This window comes from Phyllobates terribilis, unplaced genomic scaffold (assembly GCF_046119375.1).
Source record: "Phyllobates terribilis strain yellow unplaced genomic scaffold, ASM4611937v1 Scaffold_7__3_contigs__length_470593459, whole genome shotgun sequence".
Taxonomy (NCBI): Eukaryota; Metazoa; Chordata; class Amphibia; order Anura; family Dendrobatidae; genus Phyllobates; species Phyllobates terribilis.
Window position 1 is genome coordinate 114,238,815 of NW_027362767.1, and position 12,137 is coordinate 114,250,951.

General features: G+C 43.3%; 1 protein-coding gene across 1 annotated transcript; it reads right to left on the minus strand.

The window, feature by feature from the left end:
- Positions 1–2,078: 2,078 nt before the first annotated feature.
- On the minus strand, positions 2,079–8,676 carry LOC141155383 (DNA damage-regulated autophagy modulator protein 1-like). Its single transcript, XM_073642254.1, has 7 exons — positions 8,561–8,676; positions 3,737–3,804; positions 3,113–3,255; positions 2,763–2,934; positions 2,568–2,623; positions 2,319–2,405; positions 2,079–2,159 (listed from the first exon to the last, which is right to left on the minus strand). Exons 1-7 carry the CDS (start codon positions 8,674–8,676, stop codon positions 2,079–2,081), a joined length of 723 nt encoding a protein of 240 aa, XP_073498355.1.
- Positions 8,677–12,137: the final 3,461 nt, after the last annotated feature.

Consider the following 12,137-nt stretch of genomic DNA (forward strand, 5'->3'; position numbering starts at 1 on the left):
GGGCAGAAGTGTTCACACCCTCTCTCATAAACATTTGATTTTAGCTCAAAAAGTGAAAAATATTTCAGAAGCCCATCACTGGTGACTGCATGTGAGACCCCCTATGGTGACGGCTCCCCTGGGTCTACCATTCCTATCATGTGACTAGTGGCTGTTAGAACAATGGCTTAAGGCTCCTGCACATACTGACGAGCAAGTAGAACATTAATAAAACACAGCAAGCAAATCTCTAATAAAACACAATAAGGTCGATGGAACCGGTGCTCCGTGCTGGAAAAAGTCTCCCTCAGAGCCGTGGCATCATGTGCAAAGCACATCAGGATTACCATTGCAATAGCTGGCAGACCGATTACCAAGCGTTTTCACTGCATTTCTGCTCGGAAAAACTGCCGTGAATACGCATCAAAAACGCTACGTGTGCACTTAACTATAAAGTGATCCTCAACCTTTGAGCGAACCTAAGTGATCCGTTCAGAAGAGGAGTAATTTCTTCTCTTTACTCACTTTCAATTCTCCACCAGGAAGTTGTACGGCTAAATTCATGGGACAGTGAGAGGACGATCTCATGCTTACAATGTCACTAGAACAATGGCAGCACTATTGTGATCCATTATATAAAGGAAGTAATCAGACATTCTTGTCAGAAACTTCTCTCAAAGTCTTACACAGAGCTTATTTCGTACCAGCTAAACCTAATAAAATATACCCTAAAGTATCAGACAAATACTTTAGAGGGTGCAATATATTGGGAGACATGAAACATATCTGGTGGATGCAGGTTAAGGCTCTAGTCTCGAGGGTCACGGGAAAGTCCATTAAATGTAGCCCTACTGTCATGTTACTCGGAGACAAGCCAGTGGAATTTCCAATAAAACATTTCGTCTAATACATTTTATTACCATGACAGCCAGAATTCATATAGCATCACAATGGAAATCTACAGCTTTGTCAATAAATATGGTTAAAGATAGAATAAATAAAATAATGCTATATGAAAGAATTGATGCTACCAAAACGGACTCTCTAGAAACTTTTTTGAATACATGGACTCCATGGATGGACTCACAACATGATCAGAACGTAAGTCAGGCTATAATTATATCTCCATGACAATGCTAACTTTAGCGATTGATCTTTCCTATATACTTACCAATTTATTTTGATTAAGGAATAATTGATTGGTAATGCTATATTTATCCTCTATTCTTGTCTCCCTTTCTTTTTTTCGATCCCTCCCCTTAGAATGTGTTAATCTTCTGTTTTGTAATGAACCTCACAAAAAATATTCATATTTTATGTACAAGAATATATCTTGACCCCCTGCGCGGGGATTATGTTTTGCTCATTGGCAACTATGTTTGTTAAAGTTAAAATTAATAAAACACTTTTGAAACTAAAAAAAATATATATATTTATTTAAAAAGAATTCAAAATGAATTCATTCTGAAGAGTTAGCCTGCGCATCCTGCCTTTGGTAATATAAGCCACATTCATAGCCATAGAGATGATTTAGCACCATCTATAGAGCATGTTGATGTTGCACTATGCAGGGGCATTATGGCATCAAGGCCATTTTAATTGTCCCAGTAGGACGACTCTAGATATTCTAAATGTTCTTCAGTACTCCAGCAATCACAATGGCTGATGAGTTCTGCTGCTTTGTGTCCCGGGACATTGTTGTTATTGATGTCCATCTCTTCCATGATGGATCACTCATTTCTTTACTCTTCGGTACCTGCTTTGCTCCTAACTTCTTCTCATTTTTAGTTCTGTCCATCTTCCAGAAGAAGTGCATCTGCAGGGCCATTCTGGTACCATGAGTGGTATTCAACAATTGACTTTGTAATTTCCCATCACATTACAAAATTGATGGTAATTTTGATCCGTGCAGATAACCACAGTGACCTACATGTAAATGGCCAGCTTCTGTGGAATCACCCACTCCTTGTCCTGCTGCAGGTCTTAGGGGTCAGGTCTTCATTTCCCTTTATCCGACTTGCAGGAAGATGTTATGATCCAGCACAGATGGTTTGAGTTGTCTTTGTGTCGTTCCAGCCATAGTTCTTACCCTTTGGACTTTATACGGGCATTTTGAAGGCCTGGTTCTTTTCCCTTAGACAGATGGTGACACCTTCTCGGGAGATCTTTAAAGACAAACTCTAAGGAAAAGAAGAAAATACATTTATTATTAGAAATCATTGAACTGTGGCATCTCTGTCATCATCTATTTTATATAAGCAATTGAATTTTTCAATGTAACAAATCTTTAACTGAAACAGTTTTGGTGCTTATAAGACCTTCACACGTCATTTACTCACCTGGAAATCGCTATAATTCGTAAGTTGGTGCATTACCAGGCCGACTAATCCTGTCCACTCAGCTATCATGCCGGTCATATAGAAGATCTGCAGAAGATAGAGAACGTTATTACCGGACTATACTCACCAATGCATCTGTCTGGCATGGAATGAGATGGAAGGATGACTTGTACACCGAGAGTTTATCATTTACTTTTACACAGGACACTAGTGAATTATGCAAAATGGTGAAACGTGAAATAAACTTACCGCCATACAGAGGCCATTGCATAGCTGGAAGAAGACGGCGCACAGATTTACAGCAACTGGAAGGACGTGTTAAGAAAAGTACCAGAATGTTGTTGTTATAGTGTTTCCTATAATCATGACTGACCAATGGAATAATGGTCACAATGGAGCACACCTTACACACCTAAACACACTGAATTATTTAGAAAAGGATACATATAAGCAATGACAGAATTGTCATCAAAGCTGCTGCCAGTCTAAAGTGGCAGATGCACCGGCTGCTGAAGGATCTCTTGTACAGGTACACAGATTGACATAAGTTGTACATGGCAAGAAGAAAAAAAGCCATTCCTGCACCGATCCTGTGGGCTGTAGGGTTGGTTTTCACCTGCGAAAAGAAATATGAGTGTCATTAATAAGGTCATCTTGGAGATCTGAGAATACATAAGAGCAAGGTCCATCCCACTGTAATATACTGGACTCCAGGTAGTCACCATAGTATGTGTTATACTGAACCTGAGGTCCTGAGTATTACTGGAGACTTTATATAAAACCTAATAACTAACCGAATATACAGCATTAACCGCGGTCCCAATGCACACGATCCATCCAACGATGAGAAGGATTTTCTGGCAGATGATATACCGCTTCTCCGATGGCTCAGACTGAATAATCATGAACCTATACTGGATGTAAGCGATGCCAGCTCCTGAAATACACAAAGCAAGTTATCAACCAGATATTTCTATATCACTGCTGTAGAAAACCTGATCTTAAGAATGCACCAATGATTGTTAGAGGTTTAAAAATATTTAGATTTGAGAGTCCGCAGTGGTTGATGCCTTTTAATGGCTAACTGAAAAGATGGTAACAGATTGCAAGCTTTCCAGACTACTCAGGTTTCTTCATCAGGCATAGTACAACACAGAATCTGAAGAGTCACATATTTATATGTCCTTAAAGTCCTTAGTTTTGATGGGGGTTGTGCCTGGTATTACAGTCTAATATACTTTACTGGGACCCCTTAAATCAGGTAAACAGCGGAGTATCAGACCCAGAAGCCCACCTATCTGATATTAATGGGCTATCAATCTTCTAGTCCCAGAGACCCCCTTTAATGTCACCTCTGAGCACAGAATTGTGGAGCTTTTCATGATAATTTATTCCTACAGGATGCAGCATTTACTTACCAAGAATGGAATTAACCATGAAAATGACTGTGTAGATCACAGATTCTGGGTATTGTTTTCCCGTGTCACTGCAAAAGATAAGGAAAATATTAAGAATAATTAGAACACAAGTGGAGTAATTGTCATGTATAATTGTCCTAAATTATATGTTTTGACCAGACACAAATTGAAGCCAAGGGTACATGAGAGGAAAGTTATCAGACTGAATGCAGTAAAAACATCAGATGATCAAGTCTCCTGGAGGAGACTGAAGTTTTAAAAAATATAAAAATGTAAAAAAAAACATAAAAATTCAAATTATTTCCATTTTCCCTTATTAAAAAAAGTTATTAAGAAAATAAACATATTTTGTATTGTGCGTCCGTAAAAGTCAAATCTTTCAAAATATGAAATTAATGAAACTGATCGGTAAATACCACAAAGAGAAAAAAAATTGAAACACCAGAAATAGATCAAAAATATCAATTTAAGGCCCCATACAGCATAATCAGTGGGAAATTTCTAAAGTCATGGATCTCAACAATTAGCGACACAAACGGGGAAAATGTTTGCAACACTAAAATAATAAAGAAATTGGACAAGGTCATTTTTACCACACAATGAATGCTGTAAAAACAAAACAAAAAACTACAAAAACTCTTTTTTCCCCGCAGTATCAGTACACTTGAATATTTTTTCTGTATTCTTTTACATTATATAGTAAAGTTAATGGCGTCATTCACAAATACGATTCATCCGGCTATGAACAATCCCTCATATGGCTGAAGGGGTTAATAATGTACTAATTATAATGCAATAAGAACATTCCAGGAAATAATAATAATATAATTAGAACATTCCATGACTTAATACAAAAATAATATAAAATGATACTACAGAACTATTTCCCAGTACCCTCTTACCTGATGTAAGGATATTTATTGTGCCCTGAGATTATAGTCAGGGCAGCTAGGACACAGAGGCCCAATAGCGTCCATAAGATCCACAAGATGGGCAATAATGCCAAACCCCGGATCTCCATGATGGAAGATGATTAGCCAAGCGAAAGCTTCTACTCTCTCTCTATCTCTCTCTCTCTTTCTCTCTCCGTCTGTTTCTTTCTCTGTATTCACAGATAAGAAGGCTGAGGTAGTATCAGCCAGAGGTTTAATAGGCTTAGAACTTGATGATGTCACAAGGCTTCTGTGATGTCATGGTTGATCACCTCATTGTTGCATCATCACTCAGGCAGCCTGGATCTGATTGCTGCTTGGTATTGTAGATTTTTTCACAATTTACATATTCTATGAGTATATCCAGCACATTGTAGTGCAATAACTCCTATTATTCTATTAATTTACAAGATTACATACTACCACCAGATATGTATTGAGAGGATGTTACAAGTTTCCCAACAAGAGTGCAGCTCCAGTATCCGGCGCCTTCACAGACACTTTCTGCTCTTTAAAACCCTTCTTTAAATCTACTCGGCCCCAATTCATCATTTGCGGTTTTTCACTTTCCTTTTATGTTCTGGGATATTAGTTGGCATTTTTTGTGCCAAATTCAACATAATGGCACACTCGATTCATTAATTTGGCGCAAAGTAAAAAAGTTCAAGTAATTTAAAGGGATAGCGCCCCCTTACTATAGCCATCATTTAAAGGGATAGCACCTACTTAGTATAAGCCTCATTTAAAGGGATAATGCCCCCTTAGTAAAGGGATAGCATCAACCTAGTATAAACATCACTTAAAGGGATAGTGATCACCTAGTATAATCATCATTTAACTTAGTGGCCTTATAGTATAACCATCGTTTAAAGTGATAGCACCTCCTTAGTAATTATTTGAAGAAATCGTGCCTACTTAAAATGAACCTTACATACGATACATGTTGACCAATCTGGACAAATAAGTGTAATTTTATTAAGGTACAAAATTCCAAGTCATAAAAAACTTTTAAAAGTTACAATAACAGGGGGATAAGGTGCAAAGTGCCAGAGGCTGGGGAGTACCGAGGGGAAGCGGGCAATATAGGGCTGTAGATGTATATATACAAACAGTATAAACACAGGTGAGTCAAAATTAATATATGGATACCAAAAGAGTTTGTGACGCCAAGGAAAAGGTGGCCCCCTATATCCTAGCAGCCATCCCGCACTGAGCGGGTAACATCATGTAAAAGTCACAGTCAATATAATTTGGCATACAGGGAGATTTCAACCTTAACCATTGCCTATATACACATTCCCCCACATCAAAAGAAGAAGAGGGGGGTGTGTTGGTAAGGTCACTGATCCATATAGCGCCCAAGTCTAATGGCTCACCAAGGAAAGCAAAGTAAAGGTGCCCACGACCGCAGCAGAAAGGTCCCAACACGTGCGATGGGTGAGGACGCGCCCCGACGCGAGTTTTGACGTTCTTTCTGAAGAGACGCCTCAACACACCCCCCTCTTCTTCTTTTGATGTGGGGGAATGTGTATATAGGCAACGGTTAAGGTTGAAATCTCCCTGTATGCCAAATTATATTGACTGTGACTTTTACATGATGTTACCCGCTCAGTGCAGGATGACTGCTAGGATATAGGGGGCCACCTTTTCCTTGGCGTCACAATTCACAAACTCTTTTGGTATCCATATATTAATTTTGACTCACCTGTGTTTATACTGTTTGTATATATACATCTACAGCCCTATATTGCCCGCTTCCCCTCGGTACCCCCCAGCCTCTGGCACTTTGCACCTTATCCCCCTGCTATTGTAACTTTTAAAAGTTTTTTATGACTTGGAATTTTGTACCTTAATAAAATTACACTTATTTGTTGCCATATTACTCAAGTGTCCTCCTTGTGTATGTATTCATCTGAGTCAGCAATACGGACTTGGTGCCTGACACTAGGTCTTGGTACTATGGTCTGTCCAGTATTGTATATTTGGCCATTTCTCTTCTCATATGTTGCCCAATCTGTAGGCAGCATGTATCAGGCATTGACAACATCAGCCAGATATGTTTTACTCTGAAACGCTATGAGGTCACAAGCTGTCTATGGATTGAGCAACATGTATCAGGTGTCATGTTTACTTTAATATAAACATCTTTTAATGGGATAGCACTAGTGATGAGCGAGCACTAAAATGCTCGGGTGCTCATTGCTCGAGTCGAGCAAATCATAATGCTCAGGTGCTCGACCCGAGCAACGAGCCCAATGTAAGTCTATAGGAAACTCGAGCATTTTTCTGGCAGCACCCCCGGCGGTCTGCAGAGGGCCTAAAAATTGCCCAAATCGATGGGAACAGTGCTCAAATGACATGGGAACAGCATGGGGAAGACTCCTGGAAGCATCTCTGACTCCCAAGTCACTGCTGTGAACAATGTTGTCAGAGGTATTACGCCACTTTTATGGACTCACAATAAAACATATGAAAACTAAATCAAAATGGATTCTCCTGGAAAAAAATGTTAAGCAACATCCTTTCCAGGGTAATGACTTGTATATAAGGCAAAATAAATAGTCCTCCCAAAAATGCTCCTCCACACCTTGGCCTATGTTTACACATAGCGTTTTTTCACTTTTGCATTGCTTTCAACGGTGAAAAATACATTCACTGGTAAATGTCATTTTAACATTTTACAACCTTATCTGCCCATGTGGTATGTGAGACATGATCAGACACATCCTGTTTCATTTATGAAGGAGGAACTCTGAATGTTACAAAGCCTATTTTTATAGGACCATCAGGCGGCTCTTACTATTGTTAAAGGGCCAGCAGTCCGCTCTCACTATTGTTAGAGGGCCATCAGCTGGCTATGCTTTGTTGTTCCCATTATTAAGGAGTAGGTTCCCTATACTGTTATTGCGTATGCTGTAACTGCAAGGCCTGTCTAAAACCCAATATACCTTTGAACAGACATAGAGGAGGGCCTCATTTAAAAAATAATGTTCCCATTATAAAGGAGTGGGTCTCCTACAGTGGTAATGTCCATGCAGTGACTGCAAGGGCTGCTAAAAAATTGGACACACTAATACCCCTTTGAAGAGACGTAGAGGAGGTCCTCATTAAAAAATTGTTACCATTGTTAAGGAATGGGTCTCCTATACTGGTAATGCCCATGTAGTGACTGCAAGGGCCGCCAAAAAATTGGACGCACTCCAATACCCCTTTGAAGAGACATAGAGGAGGTCCTCATTAAAAACATTGTTAAAATTGTTAAGGAGTGGATCTCCTATACTGGTAATGCCCATGCACCAAGTTCATGGGCTGAAAAACATTTACCCCTGGAGGGCATACATGAACATACTGTGTAACATACAGAATGTTAGAGGTAGGCCTCTAAAAAAGTTTCCTAAGGGCATCATAAACACCCTTAAAATAAATTATTTGGGTGTTGCATCACGGTGTCACGGGTGTGTCAGGTGTAATAGACAGTCGCTTTGGATCTGGCTGTAGAAGGTCACTGCGCTTGGCATTACAGACGCCTTCTTCCTTCCTTTAGGACCCAGTGGTGACCTCCCTCCTGCTGCTGATTGACACACCCTTGCGTGGGAGTTAAAAACACTCAGTTTGCTCCAGGGGGTGGGTAACATACAATGACTTGCTAAAGTATTCACCCCCTCTTGGAATTTTTCATGTTTTACTGCCTCATAGCCTGGAATTTCACAGTTTTTTGTGGGGTTTGCATCTGTTCATGTAAAGAACATGACTGCAACTGTGAACATTTGGTTTTCTTTTCATGGTGAAGCAAACCACAAAATCTACAAAATAACTGAAAACTTCAGTGTGCACCCCCTCAAGTCAGTGCTTTTTAGAGACTCCTTTTGTGGCCATTACAGCTGTAAGTCACTTTGGATAAGTCTCTATGAGCTTTCCACATCTTGCCAATGGGATTTTTGCTCCTTCCTCAAGGCAAAACTGCTCCAGCTCATTTAAGTTAGATGGTTTATTCTGGTTAACAGTCATCTTCAAGTCTCACCCCAGATTCTCAATTGGATGAAAGTCTGGATTTCGACTAGGTCACTCCAAAACATTGACACATTTCCCCTTAAACCACTCGAGTGTTGCTTTAGCAGTATGCTTTAGGCCATTGTCTTGTTGGAAGGTGAATCTCTGTCCCAGTCTCAAATCCCTGACACACTGAAGCAGGTTTTCCTCCAAAATATCTCTGTATTTCGCACCATCCATCTTCTCCTCGACTCTGACCATTTTCTCTGTCCTTGCTGCCGAAAAACATCCCCACAGCATGATGCTGCCACCATCATGTTTCACTGTGGGGATGGTGTTCTTGGGGTGATGAGTAGAGATGAGCGTTGTTCTACTCGAACTGTTCGCCAGTCTCAAATTCGAGCTGTTTTGGGCGGTGTTCGAGCCGTTCGACGAACACGAACAATTTGATAAAAATTCGGCTGTTCAAGGTTATGTTCGATAACTGTTCGTGCACCAAAATCATAACTGGATTTTTTCTCAGTAATGATGAAAATTAATGTTAATACGCAGTTTGAGTGTACAGCGGGGTGGGGGGAGGGGCAGGGGATGGATCTCTGCAGGAACAATGAAGATCTCCATTTTTTTTTCTCTTTCCCGCATTTGCAGTGGGGAGGTGCAATCTGTCAGCCTATCAGCAGCGCACATGACGCGCCCCTGGGAATGTGTCGCGCTGCGTTGCGCACGCGGGAGCCTACCCGGAGCCGGATCAGTGGAGGGTTGTAGTCTCGTGGCGGTGACCCGGTCCGTGCCCAGGGAGTCAAACTAGACGGCAGTCTATTAGTAGTAAATAGTTGAAGACTACGCCACCCGTTGAGTGCAGCCAGGGAGCTGCTGCTGCAGGGCAGACCGCTGAGGCCGGTGGTAGGATTGTGCAGCGTGATAGTATAACCCCCAACGGGAGGGGTATGGCCTCAGGGCAGCCGACGTGGATGATGGGGGTAGCAGGAACCACTCAGAGACGGTACGGTGTAGTTCAGGGTCTTTACTGGTAACAACGACAGACCCTCCCGGAGTACTTGCTAGCAAACGGGGCCTGGTCAGTCTTTGAGCAGATGGGATCTCCCCTGGCCAGGCGTAGTTGTAGGCCTCCCAAACTGACTGTACTCTTCTGGCTACCTTGCTAGAAGCTGATGTAAGTAGCCCACGTCCCTGAGTGTACCGTGTGGTGCTCACCCGTATGGCCGGTGACTCGGGGCCTTCTAATGGCTTCCGCTCCACGATGGCGGTGCTGGTCCCACGCGTGTGACCGTGCCTTCGGGCTTCTGGGCCAGAGGACCTGAAATCCCCTGCCTGACGGATTCTGCTGCTGGGTAGGAGTTAGTCCCCACAGCCTCGGACTCCGGGTCCGGTAAAGAATCTTCTTAGTCAGGGCGAACTCTGCAGCTGCCAGCCCCTGACTCCTTGTAACTCTGCTGTTTCCTATGCTGCTTCTTGTCTCCACTCTCCTTGTCTGACTCACCCTGCCTCAGCCCCGGGTTTATACAGGGGAAGTTCTTCCCCTCCCAAGACTGGGCAGGAGGTGTGGCATGCACAGGATCCCTGACCAAAGGACCTCCCACCTGCTCTCAGACATAACATTACATTACTGTGGAAAACCAGACCCCTGGGGTGCCACATTCCCCCCTAGTGAAATTTAGTACTCCGGGACTAAACACATTTAGAAAAACATAACAAAGTATAACAATACTATAAGAAAAACACATAAGATGGTTACGGCGTGTCCGCAACCGGATGCAGTCTTTGAAGAAAAGCAAAGGTGTCCATTTCACCAACACAGGGAGACGTAACCAGGTAGGGGTCTGTCCTACCCCGAGTCCTTAACAGTCTCTAGTCCATCCTGGGTTACGCTCCAACTATATACAAGGATTCCCGGTAAATCCACCAAGGTTTCCTAAAAACAACTGGAAACACAAAATTATACACAAGCAACAATACACAGATAAACATAAATAAAACTATTTTTACACTTCAAATTCTCCAGCGTGCGGGTAACTGGCCTCTAGTGGCCCTAGTGGACCTACGGAGCTGACTGTCTGGCCCTGAACTACAGGGTGTAGGAACTGTCAAGGGTAAACTGGGCAGCTGTCTACCGGCTCTTTGTCTCACTAGGGGTACGGCAGGCTCACTATAAGCAGAGGGTTGATTCTCCTGTTCTGCTTGTGTGGAGTCTTCTGCCTCCTGGACCGGCTGTTCTTCCAGCTCTACCCGTTGCTCCGTAGGTTCTTGGGATGATGGTTGGAGGAAGGTGAGTACGGGTACCACAACTGCACCATTGACTTGAGTCCAAGACTGAGGGAAGTCCCCGAGCACGGTACTAACCATATCTTCCCTTTCTCCCACGGGTCGATGGTCTTCTTGTTCCTCTTCAGGGTTCCTCAGTTGTTCGGGACACTTCTTCAGGTGGTCCCGGGACACAATGGCTGTGGTTTCCCCTCCGTCTTTACTGATGGTACAGACCTTCGGGTTCTCGTGGCTTGAGGGCAGTACGGTGTACGGGTCCTTCTCCCACTGGTCATCCAACTTGTGGAGCCGTCTTTTCCTCTTCAAGACCTGCTCTCCGGGTACCAGGGGAACAGCGGGAGCATACTGGTTGTAAGTCTTCTCTTGTCTTTCCCTAGCCTGACAGAGACTTCGCTCCACGCTCTCTTGTACTCTCCGGTACTGCTGCTGCCTCTCTGTGTCCCAGTCTGTTTCTGGTGAAGTGTCCTCAGGTGTCAGGACTCCCATTTCCAGGTCAACAGGTAACTTACCAGGTCTCGCCCTCATTAGGTAAGCCGGGGTACAGTTGGTGGAACCTACCGGGATGTGGTTGTATAGGTCCACCAGATCGGGCAACTTCTCAGGCCACAGACTGCGTTCTTCCAGGGGCAATGTTTTTAGAAGACCCATTACCACCTGGTTCATTTTTTCACAAAGTCCATTAGTTTGCGGATGGTAGGGTGTCGTCCTTATCTTCCGGCAGCCATACAGATTGCAGAATTCCTGGAAGACCTCCGCTTCAAAGGCAGGTCCCTGGTCCGTCAGCACTTGGTCCGGGTACCCGTGTGGACGGCAGAAGTGCTGCTGGAAGGCTCTAGCTGCTGTTTGAGCCGTTAAGTCCTTGACGAGGACGACAACCAAGAACCGGGAGTAATGATCCACGATGGTTAACGCGTAGACGTAGCCACTTCTGCTTGGGGTCAGTTTTACATGATCCAAGGCTACCAGTTCCAACGGTTGCCGGGTGACGATGGACTGCAGGGGAGTCTTCTGGCTGGCCCGGTCCTTCCTTCTCAGATTGCACGGGCCACAGTCTCTGCACCACTTCTCGATGGTTCCCCTCATGCCTACCCAGTGGAACCGCTCGCGCAGCAGGAACTCCAGCTTTTTCCACCCGAAGTGTCCAGCTCCGTCGTGGTATGCCTCCATCACCATGGCTGCGTCTCGTCGTGGCACCA